At 39.0% G+C, this 22,949-nt stretch overlaps 2 protein-coding genes and 1 long non-coding RNA gene across 3 annotated transcripts in view; 1 reads left to right on the top strand and 2 right to left on the bottom strand.

Annotated features, from left to right (window-relative positions):
• The window catches only part of LOC112850892 (zinc finger protein 677-like), a 92,074-nt gene extending 84,301 nt beyond the window's left edge, over positions 1 to 7,773 (top strand). Inside the window, exon 6 of the mRNA XM_086688400.1 lies at positions 6,457 to 7,773. Coding sequence (XP_086544526.1) covers positions 6,457 to 6,513 — 57 coding nt within the window. The 3' untranslated portion in view covers positions 6,514 to 7,773. The remainder of the gene's footprint in view (positions 1 to 6,456) is intronic.
• Positions 1,352 to 22,949, bottom strand: part of LOC112850887 (uncharacterized) — a 53,673-nt gene continuing 32,075 nt past the window's right edge. Inside the window, exon 6 of the mRNA XM_086688432.1 lies at positions 1,352 to 2,700. Within this exon, the coding sequence (XP_086544558.1) occupies positions 1,682 to 2,700 (1,019 nt within the window). The 3' untranslated portion in view covers positions 1,352 to 1,681. The remainder of the gene's footprint in view (positions 2,701 to 22,949) is intronic.
• On the bottom strand, positions 13,103 to 16,509 carry LOC147573800 (uncharacterized). Its single transcript, XR_015244436.1, has 4 exons — positions 16,359 to 16,509; positions 14,986 to 15,078; positions 13,670 to 13,735; positions 13,103 to 13,524 (listed from the first exon to the last, which is right to left on the bottom strand). It is a non-coding gene; the product is annotated as an uncharacterized LOC147573800 (long non-coding RNA).

The raw sequence follows: 22,949 nt of genomic DNA, 5'->3' as shown, positions 1-22,949 counted from the left end.
CACATGGGCTAATAACAGTCACATGATTCACTTAGGGTTATACAAAAGCTTACATTTTAGTTACTTAGATATGAGAAATAGGGTATCCTAAATCAAATAGTATCAAAATGCAATTTCAGTGGTCAAATTTGAATCCTTCACAAGCATACTACTTTTGGGTTTGTTTTTGTTTTGTTTTTAGAGCACAAGTAGGCAAGAGGGGCAAAGAGAGAGAGAGAATCCTAAGGCTCCATGCTCAGCAGAGAGCCCAACAGAGAGGTTGATCACATGACCCTGAGCCAAAATCAAGCCAGACACTCAACACACTGAGCCACCCAGTCACCCATACCTTGGTTCTTCTGATTAAAATGTCCTCTATAACTTTTCAGTTTCCAAAAATAAGAGTAATTTTTATTCATCCATGATATATAACTATTACCTTTCAAAGAGGGAGAGACCATCATTACCCTCCATTTTCTCTACCACGTATATCATCCCCAGTAACCCATCATTCTCACATAAAAATCTCATTCTCTCAATGTAACGAACTACTCTGTTTCATGATCATCTTTCTGATATTCATTTCCTGTATTAACCAACAAAGGCTCTCAATGATACCAACAAATCCAGAGAAGTGCCTATGACCACAGAAAACATGACAATTAGGGTAATAGTTTTAGATCTATTCCCTACCACTCCCCATGCTCTCAGATTTATACTATACTGTATCTTAAAATTAGCATCCTAGTTTTTCCAGGTTATACACATATGACTAAGCCCCACCTAATGAAATAAGTTCCTTTAACCTTACTGATGCTTTCTCTGAAACCACCATGGTTGGCAAATGAAATGCATGTAATGAAAGTATAACATCATTGGATTCCAAACTTGAGGTTATAAAGTCATCAATAATGAAGCCTCAAGAAACCTCAAATAATTAAAAAAAAAAAAAAAACCTATAGGGGTGCGTTGCTGGCTCAGCTGGAAGAGCATGTGACTCTTGATCTTAGGGTTTTGAGTTTGAGCCCCATGATGGGTGTAGAGAGGAAAATAAAATCTTTAGAAAAGATTTAAACAGAAGATGTTTAAGTCTTTCCACAGATACACTTGTTCCATTGACTCACATCATCTCCTGAGTTTAAATTTCTATGGAATTTAACACCTAAGATTGGTTGATCCTCCAAATAGACCTACTTCCCCCTAGTGTGAATTTTCTTATTGTAGTCCACTGGCTAAACAAACAATCACCTTCATTACACATGTAATGTTTCTGTCCAGTATGAATTCTTTGGTGTTTCCTAAGGTAAACACTTTGACATATTTGTATGGTTTCCATGTTATGTGAATTCTTTCAAGACCACAAACCACAAAGTTGTACATTTTGGGTTTTTTTTAATCACTGGAAGTCTGTACCTCTTAATCCCATCCACCTATTTTACCCCCCTCCCCAATCTGTATTTTTTATAAACCTGATCATACTCATTACATTTGTAAGGTTTCCCTCTAGTAAAAATTACATTCACAAGACATAATAAGCTTTGGATAAGCCTTGCCATACAATCCATTTGTGTGCTTTCTTTTAGAGATTTATATTCTGATATCAGGGGAGGTGTGAGCCATGGTTACAAGCTTTGCCACATGGTAGTTTCATATGGTTCCTCTCCATGATGGAATCTCTGCCGTTGAGTAAGCCTTGCTCATTTTATTTGCAAGGTTTCTTTCTCCTATGAGTTCTTTGATGATCCCCAAAGCTTGAGCTTTGAATAAAAGCACTGCCACACATATTATGTTTATGCTGTTTCTTTTCACTATGTATTTTCTGATGCCTAGTAAGGTTTGCAAATTGGGTAAAAGCTTTGCCACATTCATTACATCTATAAGGTTTCTCTCCAGTATGGATTTTCTTATGCTGAGTAAGATGTGAACGTTCCGTAAAGGCTTTTCCACACTCAGTACATTTGAACGGTTTCTCTCCAGTATGAGTTCTCTCGTGACCCGAAAGATGTGAATGTTTGATAAAAGACTTATCACATTTATTACATTTATAAGGTTTTTCACCTGTATGAATTCTCTGATGGTCAGTAAGGTTTGAACTTTGGATAAAAGCCTTGTCACACACATTACATTTGTATGGTTTCTCTCCAGTGTGTATTTTCTGATGTGTAGTAAGATTTGAAAATTTGGTAAAAGCTTTGCCACATTCATTACATTTGTAAGGTTTCTCTCCAGTATGAGTTCTTTCATGACCCCAGAGGTTTGAACGTCTGCTAAAAGCCTTATGACATTTTCTACATTTATATGGTTTTTCTCCTGTATGGATCCTCTGATGTTCTATAAGGTTATAGCTTTGGATAAAAGCCTTGCCACATACATCACATTTGTATGGTTTCTCTCCAGGATGTGTATCCTGATGTCTAATGAGGTGGGAGCACTGCTTAAAAGTTTTGCCACACTCATTACATTTGTAAGGTTTCTCTCCAGTATGGATTTTCTCATGTTGAGTAAGGCCTGAACGCTCAGCAAAGGCTTTGCTACATTCATTACATTTGTAAGGTTTCTCTCCAGTATGGATTTTCTTATGTCGAGTCAGATGTGAGCGCTCCATAAAGGCTTTGCCACAGTCATTACATTTGTAAGGTCTCTGTCCAGAATGAATTCTCTCATGACTCATGAGGTTTGAGCTTTTGCTAAAAGCCTTCCCACAGTCATTACATTTGTAAGATTTTCCTCTAATGTATGCTCTTCTGTCTTGTGCAGGTAACAAAGGATATTTAAAAATCTTCCTAGATTTATTCCAAATGTTTTTGGTACTGGGAGGAATTCCTTGAAGTGGTGAGACTGAGGAACCATTGCTGACAGACTTCTCAATTGGATTACTACATTCATACATTTCCTCCTCACTGTGAAATCTCTGGAGTTCAGCCAGATGTGCCTGCAAACTTAATCCAGTTCTATTTTCCACGCAGTTTATGTACTGGTTTCCAGAACCACTTCTGTTACCGCCCAGTTTTAACGAATTCCTCATAAATGGCTCCTCATGCATGAAATACTGGTACATATTATTTCTTACAGAAACACTCTGCTTTTCAGGAAGAGTAACTGAGGACTGATTAAGTTGCCAGTCTTTTCCACAAGTGAGATTTTTGTCATGGGTCAAAGGCACTTCTTTGTAATTTCTTGCATCATACTCCCACTGAGTCTCTAACTCATGCATATTTTCCCAGACTTCCTTGAGATCAAAATCCTGGATGTCATGACTTTCATTTCTCTCCAGTATTACCAGGTGGCACAATTCTCCTTTATTAATGTCCTCTATTGGTGATAATTCCTTGATTACAAATCCAGCTGAAGGGCTTCCTATCAAATAGAGTTGGAAGATAAATATTTTATACTAAATTGCATAATTACACACCCAAATAATACTTTAGTTGGAAGATAAATATTTTATACTAAATTGCATAATTACACACCCAAATAATACTTTATAATGAATAAAGGAAGCTTTTCAACCATGGTCTTCAAACACTATTGTTATACACAATGTTTTTAAATTTTGTTTTTATAAATGTGGGGATAATGCTTGTATTTGCACATCTATGGGAATATGATTGTGTTGTAAGTTAAAAGCCTGACCCTAGAGAAAGGAACTGATATAGCAACAGGCATAATATTGACTCATTCTGTAAGAATTTATACTATGGTATGAAGTAACAATGGAAAACATTCAACAGGGAGACAGTATGGTGTTATAGGACAGTATTTCCTCTAAAAATGATCAAACTAAATATCCCATGAATTCCATTTCTAGGTTATATACTCAAAAGAATTATGTAATATATACATGTTCCATGAGACATGTACAAGAATTTTTTTGTAAGTTTATTTACTTAAGAGAGTGAGAGGGAGCTTGCAAATTGGGGAGGGGAAGGGAGAAAGAGACAATCCCAGGCATGTAAGCACACTGCACAATGCTTGACTTGAACTCATGAACTGTGGGATCATGACTTCAGCGAAAATCCAGAGTCAGACACTTCACCGACTGAGCTACCCAAGCACCCCAAAATAAGGTATCATTATCTAAAAAGCTATGGCAAATCAAATTAATGACATTTGTGACTAAAGCAGTAACTTAAAAAAAAAAAAGTACGTTCTAAAGATATCACAAATACTCCATTTAAAGACTGCCACAGGGGCACCTGGGTGGCTCACTTGGTTGAGTGTCCGACTTTGACTCAGGTCATGACCGCATGATTTAGAAGTTCAAACCCCACTTCGGGTTTTATGCTGACACCTTGGAGCCTGGAATCTGCTTCAGATTCTGACTGACTCTCTCTCTCTCTCTCTCTCTCTCTCTCTCTCTCTCTCTCTCTCTCCCCCCCCTCCCTCCCCAATTCATGCACTCTCTGTTTCTCCCTCTCTCTCAAAAATAAACTTTTAAAAAAAGACATAAATGTAATTGAGGAAAATATATGTTACAACAATAAAATATCCCTACACATTTATGAAAATGGCCAAAATTTAGAACACGAATACCAAATACTAGTGAGAATGTGGACCAATAAGAACTCTCCTTCATTACTGGTGGGAATGTTGTATCCCACTCTGGTAGACAAGTTGCATTTTCTTACAAAACTAAACATACTCTTAAATATGATTTAGCAGTCTCAATCATTGGTATTTACACAAATAAGTTGAAAATTTATATCTATACAAAAACCTACACATGAAATAGGAAATCCTAAAATTTGTATGGAACCACAAATGACCCCAAATGCCCAAAGCATCTTGAGAAAGATGAACAAAGATGGAGGCATCACACTTCCTGATTTCAAACTCCTTGACTACAAATCTGTGGTAATTAAAACAGTATGGTATTAGCATAAATCTAATAGACACACAGATCAACAGAACAGAATAGAGCCCAGAAATAAACCCACACACGGTCAATTAATTTACAACAAAGGAGACATGACTATACAATGGGGAAAGCACAATGTCTTTAATGGATGGTTTGGGAAAACTGGACTCCAACAGGCGAAAGAATGAAACTGGACCACTGTCTGAAACCATACACAAAAATTAACACAGAATGGATTACAGACTTAAACCTAAGACGTGAAACCATAACATTCCTATAAGATACAGGGTAATGAGCTCCTTGATTCAGGTCTGGGCAATGATTTTTTTTTTTTTTTTTTTTTGTTACTTCGACACCAAAAGAAAAATCAACAAAAGCAAAGGTAAGTGGGACTACATCAAACTAAAAAGTGTCTGCATGGCAAAGGAAACACTTTTTTTAACAACATGAAAAGGCATCCTACTGGACAGGAGAAAGTATTAGCAAAATATGTATCTGATAAGGGGCTAATAATCCAAAACATGGCAAAAAGAAGCTCAAATAATCCAATTTAAGAAATAGGCAGAAGATATGAATAGACATTTTCCAAAGATCTAGAGATGGCAAAAGGACCATGAAAAGATGGCCAACATCATTCATCATCAGGGAAATGCAAATCAAAATCACAATGAGGTATCACTTCACACCTATTAGAATGGCAGTTATCAAAGTATGATTTCTCTTATATGTGGAATCTTAAAAAAACAAAATAACCCCTCTTAGATACAGAGAATATATGTGTAGTTGCTAGAGGCAGGTAGTTGAGGGGACGGTGGCAGAAATGGGTGAAGGTAATCAAAATATTAAAAAAAAAAAAAAAAAAAAGATGCCTGCCTGGCTCAGTCCACAGAGCATGCAACCCTCGAACTTGGGGTTCTGAGTTCAAGCCCCATGTTAGGTATAGAGATTACTTAAAAACAAAACAAAAATTGCTGCCAACTCTTGAGTTCTTAAAACCAAAAAATAAAAACAAAACAACCAAAAAAATATCAATATAGTGCTTTCCACATACCAAGAATACAACAAACATCTGTGGAATGATACGTTTTTCCTACAGAAAAGCTAACTAGAGATATCAGTAAGTTGTGCTCTATTTAACCTACATCTAGTTTTGATTTTCGCTTTTTAGAACTATCTACATCATGCCTTCCTCCTAATTACTGCACAAGCGCCCAACCTCAAGAAGCCAGGATAGCCCAGGAAAGAAAGAGGCCTTAGCTCTACTCTAATAGACAGTTATTACCTTTTGTTTGTCTCCTGAAAAGTTCTGTCAAGGATACAAAATGGAAATGGAAAGTGAATAGTTCCAGGGGTTTGTACTACAGAGACCTCAGCTCTGACCTGTATGTTATGAGAACCATGAGAGATGAAGGGAAAGACTCTCTTAGAGACAGCCATCTCAGTCCCTCTCAAATCACAGCACCAGTATGGTCAGAGGGCCCAAATAACAGTGTTGTAGGTCCTAACAGTGGGAGTTTAAACTTCTACGTAATTTGATTTACTCATATGAATAACAGAATGAGAAGTGTGTGGGATTTCCTTTGAAAGCTCCTAAGAAATAAACTTTTATTTTCCCACAGATCCTTCCCAAACAATACTTAATGGACCTGCTTACTCTGTGCCCATTTCAGTTTTGACTTATGCTCACATCCCAACACATTCCCACCTGTCTGGATGTTCTCCTATATTCACTTCACTTTCCACAGTCCAGGGATCTTTCCCCTGGAAAGAGATGATAGAGATGATATTCAGTTCAAGAAAAGATTTCTATTTATGAAGAAAAACAAAACATGTTCTGCTCTTCCAGAACACATTCCCAGCTCATTTTTCAGCAAAGAAGAAAGGACATTCAGTATATGTGGGTGTAGAAACATACTTCAAAAATTAGTCAACTGAATGCCTGAATGCTTAAGGATTATTTTAGGTATGCAGAGATCTGGTTCTTTCCAAGAAATACTGAACCAAAAGCACAAGGGTAAGACCACAGAATCAGATATTTTAAAAAATTCACCATAAAGTTTCCTTTTTTCCCAACTTTAAGTAACTTTATTGTCTCTGAGCCTTATCTTTAATGATGTCAGTGAAACTGGACTTTACTAAGACTTTAAGGATTTTTATATCCTATTCCCCAGACTCCCAGATTATTTAAATTCTAGTTAGTTAACATACAGTGTAGTATGGGTTTCAGTAGAATTTAGGGATTCATCACTTACAAATAACACCCAGTGCTCGTCCTCACCAGTCCCCTCCTTTAAGCTTTTCTGACTACTAATGTTCTGCAACCACCTAAACAAGCAGGAATGCAGAACTTCTGAAGGAAAGGGAAGTTAGAGTCCATTTGCCACATTATGATGCCTTTCCATTCTCAATTAAAACAGCTGCAATCATTCCCTTAGAAACAGGGATTTGAAACTCCTATGATCAAGTGAAAAGAAAATGCAGACATAAAAAGTAATTACCGACTTCGGGAGGGAAGTTATCCTCACCCAGGGAGACCAGGTTCCTGTAGTTCTCCAGCATCACATCCCTGTACAAGGCCCTCTGAGCAGGGTCCAGGCACTCCCACTCCTCCTGAGAGAATTCTATGGCCACATCCCTGAATGTCAACCGCCCCTGAAAGGAAAACACATTTCAGCAAGTGGACAGGGAAAGTGTTCTTATTTGACACAAAACAAGAGAAGCACAGCTGTGTAAAGACTGACTTGGCTGGAGTGAGTGCTCTTTGATCCGTGTAATATAATTTTGAGCAAGTTACACTTAACATAAAAACAAGCCATTTTAAAGTACCATTTGGGGGCATTTAGTGCATTCACAATATTGCACAAACATCACCTCTGTCTAGATCCAAAACATTTTTATCATCCCCAGAGAAAATACTTATTAAATACTATTAAAGTGGGTGCTTCCTTTCAGGCTCTGGACTGATGGCTCAGAGCCTGGAGCCTGTTTCCGATTCTGTGTCTCCCTCTCTCTCTGCTCCTCCCCCGTTCATGCTCTGTCTCTCTCTGTCCCAAAAATAAATAAACGTTGAAAAAAAAAAATTAAAAAAAAAAAAAAAAAAAGGGGCGCCTGGGTGGCGCAGTCGGTTAAGCGTCCGACTTCAGCCAGGTCACGATCTCGCGGTCCGTGAGTTCGAGCCCCGCATCGGGCTCTGGGCTGATGGCTCAGAGCCTGGAGCCTGTTTCCGATTCTGTGTCTCCCTCTCTCTCTGCTCCTCCCCCGTTCATGCTCTGTCTCTCTCTGTCCCAAAAATAAATAAACGTTGAAAAAAAAAAAATTTTAAAGCGGGTGCTTCCTATTGCCCAGTCCCTGGCAACCACTAATGCTTTGTCTCTATGGATTTACCAATTTTGGATCTTTTCATGTAAGAAGGGATCAAAAATGTGACCTTTTGCATCTGCCTTCTTTCATGTAGAATGTTTGGGGTTTATCCATGATACAGTATGTATCAGTGGTACATTTCCTTTCTTCTGGAAAGGACTAGACTATAGACCTGTCATTGCAGGACTAGTGTATTGCAGACTGTAGGACTAGACATTGCAGGACTAGACTATATTCATTCAACTACTGATGGGCATTTGATTGTTATCAACTTTGGTTAATATTAGTAATTTGCTACGAACTTTCAAGTACAAGTGTTTGGATATCTGTTTTCAATTCTTTTGTTATATACCTAGGAGTGGAATTACTGGGGCACATGGTTTAATTTTTTTAAGAATCTGCCATGTGCTTTTGCACAGCAGCTACACTTTAACAGCAATGTGTCATGATTCTAATTTCTTCACCTCTTTACCAACACTTTTTTTGCTGTTGTTCTTTTACAGTAGTCATTCTAGTGGGTGTGAAATGATCACTTGTGGTTTTGAGTTTGCAATTTACTAATGACTACTGTCACTGAATATCTCTTCATGTGCTTGTTTCATTTGTGTATCTTCTATGGAGAAATATCTATTAAAATCCTTTGACCATTTTTTAAGTTGGGTTCTGTGTATTTTGGTTGTTGAGTTGTAGAAGTTCTTCATATATTCTAGGTTCTAGACCCTTCGTAGATATGGACTGGCAAATTATTTCCTCCCATTTAGTAGATTGTTTCACTTGTGTGAGAATGTCCTTCATTGCACAGACATGATTAATTCTGATGATGACCAATTTATCTACTTTGTCTTTTTCTCTTTCGATTTGGGATCATGTATAAAAATCCACTGCCAACCCTCAGGTCATGAAGATTTACCCCTATGTTTTCACCTAAGACTTTTATAGTTTTAGCTCTAACATTCAGTCTTTGATTAATTCTGAATTGATTACCTTATATGGTACAAGGTAGTTTCAATTCCATTCTCCCATAGACTCTAGTTGTGCCAGTACCATTTAAGAGAGTATTGTTTTACCGCTGTTTTTGGCACACTTGTAAAAAAGGAATGAATTATACATGCATGGTTTTATATGTGGAGGCTCAGTTCTAGTACTTTGATCTATATATCTAGCCTCTGCTGGAATTATAGTTTTGATTACTCAAAATTTGTAGTAAGTTTTTATGTCAGGAATTCTAGGTCCTCCAATTTTGTTCTTTCTCACATTTATTTTGGTTATCTGGTGTCCTTACCAATTCAATATGAGTTTTAGAATCAGGATTCCCATTTGGGCAAAGATACTGGGATTTTGCTGAGGACTGCATTACTCTTTATATCGCTCTGGAAAGGATTCCCATTTTACAGTCTTGCAATCCACAAACACAGGACATTTTCACATTTATTTAGGTTTTCTTTAATTTTCCACAGCAGCTTTCTGGTTTTCACTGTGTATAAATCTTCCTATTCCTTCGTTAAATTTATTCCCATTTGTTTTCTTGCTCTTATAAATTGTTTACTTACTTTCCATTTGTTGACTGCTACTGTACAGAAAAGCAACCTGAATTTTGAGTGTTAATATTGTATGCTGTAACTTCAATGAATTCATTCTAAGTCTGAGCTTTCTTTACTTCTAAATAGGAGATCATGTATACTATGAATAGAGATAGTTTGATTTCTTTTCCCAGTTTGACACATTTTATTTATTTTTCCTCTGTGTTTTCTCTGTCTAGAACTTCCAGTACAGTGTTGATATGTGGTGTCAAAATGGGTCACACTTGTTTTGTTCTTGGTATTAGGAGGACGTTTTCAGTTGTTTACCATTGATGTTAGCCATGGAATTTTAATAATACCCTTTTTCAAACAGCAAGTTCCCGTCTACTCCTAATTTTTGAGTGTTTGTTGGATAAAGTGTCCTGTATATGTCTGCTGAATCTAGCTGGTTTACAGCGTTGCTCACTTCTTTATTATTGATATCTGGTTGTTCTACCCATTATTAAAAAGGGAGTATGAGGTCTCCAACTAGTAGAGAACTGTCTCCTCAATTTTTGCTTCAAAAAATTGGGGGCTTTGTTGTTATGTATTTATTATTTATACTTGGTTTATCTTCCTGATGAATTGGCCCTTTTTTCAATATATAATGCCATTCAACATCTTTGATAATAATTTTACTTAAAGTCTATTTTGTCTGATATTTGTATACCTACCCAGATAAGTGTCATTATTATCTGCGTGGAATATCTTTTTCCATCCTTCCACTTTCAACATATTTGTGTATCTAAAGTGAGCCTTGGGGCACCTGGGTAGGTCAGTCAGTTAAGCGCCTGACTGGATTTCAGCTCAGGTCATGATTTCACATTTCGTATGTTCGAGCCCCGCACGGGCTCCGTACTATCAGTGTGAAGCCTGCTTGAGATTCTCTCCCTCTCCCTCTCTCTTTCTGCCCCTCCCCCATGCACACTCTCTCAAAATAAATAAAAACTTTAAGAAAATAAAGTAAGCCTTCTGGAGACAGAGTGGAATCATTTTTAAACATTAATTCCTTTGTCTTTTATTGGAGAGTTTAATTTATGTACATTTCAAGTTACTACTGGTAAGAATTACTTTTGACATCTGCTGTATGTCTGATATTTTGTTTCATAATTCCTCCCTTCTTTGGGTGTCTGTGCCTCTGTGTACATGCCATTTTGATTGCCTCTGTATTTATTTTTCCATTTTCAAGTTATTTTCTGAGTGGTTATCCTGGGGATTGCAGTTTACACATTAAACTAATAATATTTGAATTTCAGTTGATACTAAGTTAGCTTTAATAGCATACAAACAACTGTTGTTATACAGTCACCCTTTATGTTCTTATTGTCAAAAGTTATTCCTTTGTAAAAGATATGAACAGATGTTTTATACACTGAAGAACAGATTTTTATTATTGTTTTACACATTTGTCTTTTAAGACACATAGGAAAAACTAAGTTAGAAAACAAAAATATAATAATACTGGCTTTTATATTCACTTATGTAGTTTTACTAGTGTTCTTTATTTGTTCCTATGGCTTTGATGTACCGCTAGTTTCCATCCTTTTCAGACTGAAGAACTCCATTTGGTATTTCATGTAAGCTAAGTCTGTAAGTGTGAACTCCCTCAGCTTTTGTTCCTCTAGGAGTCTCTTAATTTTACTATCAATTTTGAAGTATAGTTGCCTCATAAGGAATTCCTGACAGGTTTGTTTTTTTTTTTTTTTAATATTTCAAGCTTTTAATACCACAGGAGACTGCTTCCTGGCCTCCACAGTTTCTGAGGAGAAATAGGCTGTTAAACTTATTGAGAAGCCCCGTACATGAGAAGTTGTTTCTGTCTTGCTACATTCCGCATTCACTCCTTTGTCTTATAAAAGTTGACCGATTATGTGCTTGCCAGGGATCTCCATGCATCTGTCATAGCTGAAGTTCATTGAGTTTTTGGATGTGTAGGTTGTTTTTGATAAATTTGGCAAGTTTTCAGCTCTTATTTCTTCAAATATTCTTTCTCCCCTTTCTTCTTTATCCTTTCCTTCTGGGACTCCTATTACGTGTATATCAGTATTCTTCATAGTGTCCCAGAGGTTTCTTTGTTCATTTTTCTTTTTTTCCCTTTTATTCTGCTTTTGTCCCCTTTCTTCTCACACTTGATAATTTCAGTTAACCGATGTTTAGGTTCACTGATTCTTTCTTATTGCCCACCTGCTGATGAACTCTCTAGTGAATTTTGAGTTTTGGTGTCTATACTTGCCTAACTCCAGAATTTCTATTCCATCCCTTTACTATAATTTCTATCTCCTTAGTGACATTTTTTATGTGTTGAAACACTGTTCTCCTACTCCTTAGTTCTCTTTCATGTTTTCCTTTAGCTGAAGATTTTCAAGACAGTTGATTTAAAATCTTTAGTGAGCGCCTGGCTGGCTCGGTCGGTTAAGCGTCCGACTTCGGGTTGGGTCATGATTTTGCAGTTCGTGGGTTCGAGCCCAGGTCGAGCTCTGTGCTGATGGCTCAGAGCCTGGAGCCTGCTTCGGATTCTGTGTCCCTCTCTCGCTCTGCCCCTCCCCTCTCATGCTCTGTCTCTCTCTCTCAGAAATAAATATTAAAAAAAAAAATTTAAATCTTTATTAAGTGGAATGTCTCTGCCTCCTCAGAAAGACCATCATTAACGTGCTTAAGATGTACAATCATAAGATATCCTTAGATATCTGTAGTGAAGTCAGCCTTCTCAGAAGCAGCCACGATGACATTCTTTGTAACAGTAAGAAATTGTAAAAGACCCATGTTTCTTCATTTAGAGAATGTTCCAATAAGGATCTAAAAATGCAGTTATCTCTATGTTTACTAACATGAGAACAACTTCAAGACATATGGTATGTAAATATTTCAATCTGCAGAGTAAAATATGATGAGAAAACATTTACTGAAGAATATATTCTAAAATCACTTTACAATATGTAAATGCATTTTTAGAAGATTTGCACTAAAGAGAACGTAGCTTCTGGGTGAAGACAATCTGTGATGGTAGGAGATGTGACAGGGAAGGGGATATTTTACTTCTTAGTTTCTAAAATGCATCCCTGTGTGAATCTGAACCACAAAAATATACACTAGGGGGGTTTAGTACAAAAGAAAAATAATAACATTTAAGAATAATTCGTAAAATGAAAATTGAGCACCAGCCTTTTTGATGACAGAAAGTTCTGCTCCTATGTCTGGTTAAACTAGAAACATTTTTATATAAAAGATGCACAGTGTAAGAGTTCCTAAAAGAACACCATGGTCTTTATGAGATGAATGCACTATAAATAATTCAAGAACATGTAGTGTTAGAGAAGTAGGTTGATTCTATACTTTAAAACCAATGTTAATAAAACAAAACGCTCACTCTATTCTTTATTCCTACTTTGAACTTCCCATCCTATTCCAAAGTATTAATATTGTGGAGTCAGAAGCACAAGGACTCCCTCATTTAACATCAAAAGGCATTTGTAAAATCAGACAAAGCAAATTTCCTCCATCAGTCTTATTTTCCAGGGTTCCTCAGGTACTTGTGCACATTAATATGTTACTTACATATGTAATCTCTTTAATCCTCATTTATTTATATGAGCTGAAAGGGCATCCAGAAGGGGTCTCTGAAGAATCCTTACTGCCTAACCTCAGGGACACCACAATGCCCACTCCCCATCTCCAGTCCTTGCCTATGTAGAAAATCCTTCACAGGATGACTATCGAAAAGGAGCCTCTTCCCAAGTTAGATGTCACTGGGTCAGAGTGAGTTGGACTCTGTATGGAGATGAGAGGAGACTGGGAGAAGGCCCTGGGTGTGAGTAAACATTTAGGCAGGACATCTCGGAGACAGAGAAGATTAACAAGTCCAAAATATGACATTTTAAGAAGAAGAACAATTAATGAAAAATATGACTTTTACCTGGAGAAGAGCCATTCCTCCTTTTTCTCTCTCTTCTTCTAGCCTTCTTTCTCAGGTAAGGTTATACTATGTGACAAAAGGAATGTTGTTTAATGTTTAGAATCAACATAACCCCTTCCTCTGCCACAATATACATACGGGGAGAAACTTACTATGGGAAAACAGTCCTTTGCTGCCCACTGCAACAGGAGGGATGCGGGGACAATAAAGTCTAAAAGGGAGCCGACAAGTGCATTTTTTCACCCACTTTTCCAGAAAGCCCTCCACTCCTGCTGAAACATACACACTCTATGCAACTGCATTGTCCGCTGTCTCCTTGCACTCAGCAAAAGGGAACTGGCTCTTTCAAGTCCTTGGCTCCTCCCTAGGCAGCCAGCATGCAATGAATGGTTGATGCAGGCCACAGAAGCCCGTCCATGCCATCAATTTGGAACAACTCTTAAGGGACACCCGAGCTCCAGAACTCCCTGGTAACTATACTGAGAGTTTACATCTTTGTCCTGATAGTGATGGGAAGCCGTAAGTGGGTTTAATGTCAAAAGATGACACAATCAAGTTTTGAAAATTTAGTTATGATACAGAGAGATGGTGGAGCTGACAGAGGCATATCCCTGTCTCTAAGACTATACAACTGCCTCTTTCTTACTGGTTTTCATTATTTTTGGAACTGGGTCACATTTTTTTTTTTTAATTTTTTTTTTCAACGTTTATTTATTTTTGGGACAGAGAGAGACAGAGCATGAACGGGGGAGGGGCAGAGAGAGAGGGAGACATAGAATCGGAAACAGGCTCCAGGCTCTGAGCCATCAGCCCAGAGCCCGACGCGGGGCTCGAACTCACGGACCGCGAGATCGTGACCTGGCTGAAGTCGGACGCTTAACCGACTGCGCCACCCAGGCGCCCCTGGGTCACATTTTAAACTCCAACTGCATACCCTCTCCCAGAAAACTGCCAAAGACAAACACACACCCAACTTTGAAAATCCTTTCAGGGATCTTATTACCTCAGGTTCAGAATTCTTGGTCTGTCAACTCATGTTACAGGTGAGTGCACTGGGGCTCAGAGGGGGAGTTACTTTACCAAGTTACCCTGAAGAAGTCTGAGTAGAATGAACAGAACTGGGTGGAAGTAAATTCTGAAATGGTGGCCTGGACAGGTTTAATGAGAAAGGGTTTTCCAGATTACCTTTCATATTCCTGAACAAGAGAAGCTTCTCTTTCACGGGTTTAATCAAACCCATTTAATTCCTCTTTTCCAGAAAAACTATATGAAATTACAAATAGTTATAGATAGTGGAAAACACAAACAAGGGTCACCTGGGGAGATGAGCTCTGGGCAATCTCTGCACCATAAACTGATGGGCTCTGCTGGAACAAAGTTCCACATCAATCCAGACCATTCTTCAACATCTGTACAGAAAAGACAAAGGGAACTTAAGGGGAACATCTACTTAGTTGCAGACTTCAGCTCAGAACTCAGTAATGTAAAAGATCACTTAAGGGAAGAAGAGAACTGTTGAATATTAAATTAACTGCCTGAACTAGGTTTTGAGTGTTAAAAGATTACCGACATCCTTTATGGATATGTCACGAAATACCATGAAGTTATTTACCAGACATTAAAGAATAATTCCAACTTGTGAAAGAGTAGACAGCACGTAAAACTCATAATCTGAACAATAAAAATTAAGAGGGAAAATAATTTGGAAATTAAAAAGATATCCAATGGATTATATTAAACATAAAGAGGATACATCAAATTTAGAAAAGAATGCGACGAGCCATAAAAAAAGGAGAGAGAAATAGTACTGTTAATAATGGCTATTGTAAAAAGCACCATGTGGTTACAGAAAGTCTTCCCCCATTAAGTGACTGAGCTAAGCCTCTGCCCTCTAGATGAGTAAGGGTTCCAAATGGAATTATCTTCTGATGCAATACTTAGAAAGTGCAGATGCCTCCAACACCTGGTTTCACACCTCTCATTCTCTTCTGCATAACTGAAACAATTCCCAAGTTTTAATTAACGAGGTCACAGGGCCACAAATCAGCACTTCACAACTTAATATCCCATACCCAATCAATTCAGTACTCACCAGGGTTTGGGTCCTGTGCTTTGTCCCAGACCACTCACTACGTGTTTTGTTCTCTGTGTTAAGTCTCTCTGTGTCCTTATTTCTCTTCAGTCCTTTTGTCCATTTCTGTTTCCCTCCCTCGCTATTACTCCTCCAACAGTCTGACACCACTCTATTACGGCCTCTGTTTCAATCCCCGCCGTTCTTTTCTCCCCACACTTTCCGATGACCCTCTAACTCCGCAGATTTCTGCGTCTTTCCCCGCCATCTCTGCCCCCACTCTGCCCTCCCTTTGGCGGGGTGAAGGGCGTGCATCCACCTCCCTAGTGACGACTGTGCTCGACGCGGTTGGGGGTGGGGGGTGGCGACCGGGGGGAGACTCGGGAGTCAGAGAAAGGTTCTGAGCGGGAAAACGACCGGCAAGGCGACTGGGGTCTGTAAGGGCCAAAGCAGAAAGGCTGGGCCCGAACCTGCCTCACAGAGATTTTAACCGGAAACGAACGCTGACGCCCGTGACCCGCACCGACTGACTGGGCTCGGAACGTCTTATGGCCACGCCGCGAGAGGCGACAGGGACGAACTCCCAGCGAGAGGGATGAGTGGTTTCAAAGATTTTACCTTACCAGGTGCCCCCGAAACCTGGGTGGGGAGGCGGGGCCCGAGGAGCCGCTCCAGGGCAAGAACCAGAAAAATGGAGACTCACTCATCCGAGCGCAACCGTTGCTCCGGGAAATCGGCTTCCGGGTCTGCAGGAAAGCGCGCATGCGCATGGGTCTCGTCGATCAGCCGGGGCGTTCTCAGGGCGGAGCCGGGGCGGTTGCGGAAGCGGCGGGTGTGGGCGGGACCCCGGCGCGCTGGGGCTCCTGCCTTGCACGACACGGGGGGGCCTGCTGTTTGGTCTTCTGTTTGTCCTTCCTGCCCCGTGGTTTCGGGTTCTGCTTTTGGATTCCTTCCAGTCCCGCTGGTGTCGTTTGGAGCCAGGCTGGGCACAAGGTTAGGGAAGGGTGGGCTGCTTCTGTTGGGAGTGGTGGTATTTGACAAGTTGATCACGGTGCCCATGGAAACATTTTTAGCGAGCGGTGGAGATTGGCCTCCAGCGGGAGAGGCGGAGCAGCGATGCTACCTGGGGCCGGGGGTCCTCGTGGGGCGACTGAGACCCGGACAGTGACAGCTCCTTGTTTAATGAAGTTAAAGCCGGGTGCTCAGTATCAGTGATGGACGCTAGAATGCGACATGCAAAACTCTTCTGTGGGGAATGTGCAGTTTGGTACTGGTTGTAATTTTCACTGAACTGTCACTTCTTCTCCCCATTGGCCCTTCTGCTCTCCTGGGGGTTCCAGGCCAGGCTCTGGGCTGTGGGGGGTGAGGGTTGGCACATTGCTTTAAAGAAGCAAACATTTCTGCCTGTATGGGTTATCAATTTTTCTCTCTTTATTTGATATTGGAATCCACACCTTCGAGATGAATTATAAATCCAAACGCCTTTGAGACCTACCAGATGGCACCTGTATTTTGCTTAACCTTTAATTACTAAATATCATTGCAATTTTAGTTTAAAATTTTTTTCACTTCTTTTGGAAGACTAGTTTTTACTTGAAAATTAGATTTTTAAATATGTATTTATTTTGTGGGAGAGTACAGGGGCAAGTGCAAGCAAGGGAGGGGCAGAGAGCTAGATCTAGAAACCCAAGCAGGCTCTGAGCAGAGCCCTCTGCCCACCCCCCATTAGTCCCACTCTGGGCTGGATCTCACAAATCCTGAGATCATGACCTGAACCAAAACCAAGAGTCTGAGGCTTAATTAACCAACTGAGTCAGCCAGGTGCCTAGAAAATTAGATTATTTTAACTGATCGCTTCGTTTTCTGTTTCTGAATGCTTCGTGTGAAGTGCAGTTAACGTAGCTTCTAAAATGTGTACTCTTTCAGAGATACTTAACTTTTCCTAGTACTGATGAAATACTGGTTTTGAAATATTTCCAGAGACATGTGGTAAGGATGTCTGTTCTTTACGTGAATAATACAAGCAAATAGTAAAGCTAGTTTTTCACATCTTCAGTAGCATCATATACACTCTTAATAATTTTTAATATGAAATATGCAAGTTAATAGCTCTTCTTCTGTTTCCTGTGGAAATTCTGAAGGTGGTGCTGGCTGCATTTGCTTTTCACACCCTCTCTGTTATGTGACTGCCCCCTCCAGTGCTTAAATCTCTGCAAGGAGTGAATGAACAAATGACTACACATTGTTTAACAGTTTACAATAATTTATAGGTATCTTGTCATTTTAGAGGGCTGTGTATTCTTTCTGCAGCATGGAGAGATGACCCGGGACACAATGAGGTCAGGACTCCAGAGAACAGAAGGGCAGATTGTTAAAACAAAACAAAAAACAAACATGGAGTGATTAGATCAGAGGGGTTCAAGACCCACCAACTGGGGTTTTCAGAGAGAGCCAAATAAAAAGGTTGAAGAGAGAGCATAAAACAATACAAAGGTACTTATCAAGACAAGGATGCCTTGGGTAGCCCTCACTTCTGGGGAAATTCTGGAGATGTTGTCCTGTGAATGTGCTGGACCCACTGCTTGTATCTTAAGAGCTTGAAAACTATGGAGTTGCTGGCCCCGATCGTGAATCCCAAATGTCTGACAGTAGAGAACGTTACAAGTAGGGCAAGTGCTGATTGTGTGATCTTCTTATTCAGCACCCCCAGTCATATTTCTATATGTTTCCACTGTTCATTGTCAGTCACAAGAAGAAAGTGGTATTTGCCAGCACAGTTAGGATCCAGCCGCTGATTGTTAGGCACTCAGAGCTTTTATTTTAAGTTCTATCATCTTGGAGTTCCTGAGGCCATCGTGATGTCCTGAAAGACACTCAAGAAGCAGGTGGTGCCAATGGATACACCAGTGGCCACTCTGAACATACAAAACAAGTTGCATCAAAACTCAACGAAGATATTTTTCAAGCCAAAAGTGTTGCTGAGCTACGTCTTTAATGATGATGAGCCAGAGGTTGGCTACAGTCAGGTGCTTGAGAAGCAGGTCTTAGGAAGGTATTTAATCATTTTTAATTATTTTTTACCATATAGACTTCTCTTTTGTTTGACCTTTATCCCGCTGTAGGATGTGAAGAATAAGAACACTTATTGTCATTTTGGTAGGAATCCCCATTTACCAAATGCCAAGCATTAATAATGTTATACCTACTGTAGTTTTTGCTGGGTATTAACTTTTCTTATGCACTTTGGCATACTTCTGAATTTTTAACTTCACTGATCTAATAGTCTGTTCATAAATAAACATCTCATAAGGATAACCATACTCATTTTGGTTTTTTAAAAGAGTTTTTGTGTGTATTGTTTTTTGTTCAATATTCTATAAGATTTTTGCAGTAACATTGTTAGTTCAAAAACTGGCTGATGGTATGTATGTCAGGATCCAATTAAATTTATAAGTTACTTTAAGAAGAATTGACCTTTTTATAATATTGAGTTTTTCTACCCAGGAACATGATGTAAATTTACTTTCATTTATTTCTACTTTCATGTATTTCAGGAATGTTTTATTTTTTCGCCATATAGGCTTTACATATTTTGTTAGATTCATTCCTAGTTAGTATATTTCATTTTTTAAAGTTACTTGTTTTTTTTATTTAGAGTGCAAGAGAAAGAGAGAGGGTAGGAAGAGGGAAGGTGGGGGGAATTCCAAGCAGTCTCCATGCTCAGCATGGAGGTGGATGTATCACTCCCTGGGATGATACCAGGAGTTGGCCACTCAACTGACTGAGACACCCATGTGCCCGTATTTCATTTTAGGATACACTATTTTTTGTTTTCTTTTGCTATTTATTTATTTATTTTTATTTTTTTCATTTACATCTAAGTTAGTTAGCATATAGTACAACAGTGATTTCAGGAATAGATTCCTTTATGCCCCTTACCCATTTAGCCCATCCCCCCTCCCACAACCCCTCCCACAAAACCCTCTGTTTCTTCTCCATATTTAAGAGTCTCTTATGTTTTGTCCCCCTGTTTTATATTATTTTTGCTTCCCTTCCCTGTGTTCATCTGTTCTGTGTCCTAAAGTCCTCATATGAGTGAAGTCATGATATTTGTCTTTCTGACTAATTTCACTTAGCATAATACCACCTAGTTCCATCCATGAAGTTGCAAATGGCAAGATTTCATTCTTTTTGATTGCCAGTAATACTGGTGAGTGATGTTGAGCATTTTTTCATGTATCAGTTGGCCATCTGGATGTCTTCTTTGGAAAAGTGTCTATTCATGTCTTTATTTCTTCACTGGATTATTTGTTTTTTGGGTGTTGAATTTGATAAGTTCTTTATAAATTTTGGATATTAACCCTCTATCTGATATGTCATTTGAAAATATCTTCTCCCATTCCATCAGTTGCCTTTTAGTTTTGCTGATTGTTTCCTTCTCTGTGCAGAAGGTTGTTATTTTGGTGAGGTCCCAGTAGTTCATTTTTGCTTTTGTTTCCCTTGCCTCCAGAGACGTGTTGAGTAAGAAGTTGCTGCGGCCAAGATCAAAGAGGTTTTTGCCTGGTCTCTCATCGAGGATTTTGATGGCTTCCTGTCTTACATTGAGGTCTTTCATCTATTTTGAGTTTATTTTTGTGTACAGTATAGGAAAGTGGTCCAGGTTAATTCTTCTGCATGTTGCTATCCAGTTTTCCCAGCACCACTTGCTGAAGAGACTGTCTTTATTCCGTTGGATATTCTTTCCTGTTTTGTCAAAGATTAGTTGGCCATATGTTTGTGGGTCCATTTCTGTGTTCTCTATTCTGTTCCATTGATCTGAGTGTCTGTTTCTATGCCAGTAACATACTGTCTTGATGATTACATCTTTGTAATACAGCTTGAAGCCTGTAGGTTACACTATTTTTTAAAAAATGTTTATTATTTTTGAGAGAGCACAAGTCCGAGAGGGGCAGATGGAGAGAGGGAGACACAGAATCTGAAGCAGGCTCCAGGTTCTGAGCTGTCAGCACAGAACCCGACTCATGGCTCAAACCAAGGAACCAAGAGATCATGACCTGAGCCCAAGTCGGACACTGAACTCACTGAGCTACCCAGGCACCTCTATTTTATGTTATACCCTTGTAATTGCTGGCCCTGCTACTATAACTTGTAAATGATTGTTTGTTGTACATCAGCTATTGTACAAAAATATTCTATTCTATGTATAGGGTTGCCTGTGGGGCTCAGTTGATGGAATGTGCAACTCTTGAACTTGGGATCATGAGTTTGAGCCCCATGTTGGGTGTAGAGATTACTTAAAAAGAAAATCTTTAAAACAAATAGACTATGTGCAAAAAGGCTATTGTTTTTCTGTATCAGTACTATAGCCTATTAGCTTACTGAATTATTTTTCAAAGTGGATTTTTCTAGGAGTTCCTTTGTGTTTCCAGAGGCATACTTGTATCATTTGCAAACATAGTTCTACGTCCTTCTTTCTCATTCCTATGCCATTTTAAGTTGCCCTGGCTAAACCTCCAACAAAATGACAAATGTATACAACCAGTGACCATGTACTTTTTTAGTGTGGTTTTCTGGCCTTAGTGGATATATCTAGCACTTCCCTATGAGCAAGATGAAGACTTTGTTTTGTCAAGTTGGGAAAGATCCTAAAGAATTTCCTAATTTCACATGTTTTGATTTAACATTCTTACATGATGAATTCCTCCAAATAATGTTTTTGTAACTATGAGTAAGATTTCTTGATTTCTCTTCATAAATGTGATACAGTATATCAATGAGTTTCCTAATAGCGAATCATCCTTGAATTTTAGGCACAAATTCTTTGCTATCATATTTTTATATGATTTTTTAGGGGTTTTGGCTATATTTATTTTACATGGTACCATCTGTCAGAAGAGGTAACATCTTTCTGTGGTATTCTTTTTGGTACAAACTTTAGGATGTTTCAGTATCAGAATTTTATGTGACGTATAAAGATAATTTGGAAATTTTACTTCCTCTCTGATGCTCTTGAGTAAGTAGCATTAGCTTATTTGCTATATAAAAGAGTGGAAGAATCTGGCTGCTAATGTGATCCGGGTGCTTTCATTTATGAGGGACTCTGATAAATGTCTTCCTCTTCTCTATGGATATTGGTGTGTTTGGACTCCTTATCTTACTGAAGTCAATTTTGATAAAATGTATTTTCTTAGAAAATGTCCATTTTATATAGGCTTTCTAGTTAATTTGTTTTGAGTTGGGGAAGCAGGACAAATATTTAATTTTTTTTTTCACTTCTTGGCATCATGTTCTTTATTTGCATTTATCGAAAATTTTGAATGTATTGCACCTATTGAAAATTTTAAAAATAGAAAAGCCTTCTTGGGTCATTTGGAGAATTCTTTCTTTCTGCCCATAAGTTAAATGGTGGTGGTAGTTGGGTCTAAGGATTAACAAAGAATTAGACTGGGGTAAGAGAAATTCTCAGGGAAGCACAGAATCCAGTGAGGCACATGTGCTTCTTCACTGGTCTCTCATGGCTCAGACCTCAGCATTTCCTCCTTCCATGGGACACTCTGTCTGCTTCCAAGAATAATGGAAAAGGAAGAGTCGCTCTCATACACTCCAACTGTCTCTTTGGATACGCTCACTAGAAACTTCTAATAGATCCTGGTAATTAAAGAATTTTTCAGAACCATTCTCAGCTCCCCAAGTGTTGAACCAACATTGTCACTATAGCTGACATGTTGATGGCAATTCTTTGGGGAGGTGAGGTCACAGAATCACTAACCTCTATCTCAGGGTTTGGCTTCCTCCCTCCCACACATGCTTCGCCTGCTACTTTACACCCAGCTCCCAGTTCTTGTGGCAGGAAGGAGTCTATGAGTATCTTCTAGTTTAGTCTCTAAGGTTAGGAGATGCAGTAGGAATCTGGGTAGGCGAGCATGTCTGGGAAAAGAATCTTCCGGCACAGGCTGAGCTTGTGAGAGAGACTGCTCAATCAGTGCATGACTGCTGCTAACGTAATTTAACAAAATCCTCATTGACGGGGTTCTTCGTGTTTGATCCAAGTGCGCTCAGAGTCTGAATTTTAAGATACTTCAAGATTATAATTTCAGGGGCCACCTGGGTGGCTCAGTCATTGAAGCATCCAACTGTTGATCTCAGCTCAGGTCTTGATCTTGGGGTCATAAGTTCAAGCCAGTGCTGGGAATTGACAGCCTACTTAAA

The sequence above is a fragment of the Puma concolor genome, chromosome E2, assembly GCF_028749965.1.
Source record: "Puma concolor isolate L17-30 chromosome E2, mPumCon1.1.hap2, whole genome shotgun sequence".
Lineage (NCBI taxonomy): Eukaryota > Metazoa > Chordata > Mammalia > Carnivora > Felidae > Puma > Puma concolor.
The sequence above is the reverse complement of the archived record's forward strand: the minus strand, read 5'-3'. Positions and strand labels throughout refer to the sequence as shown.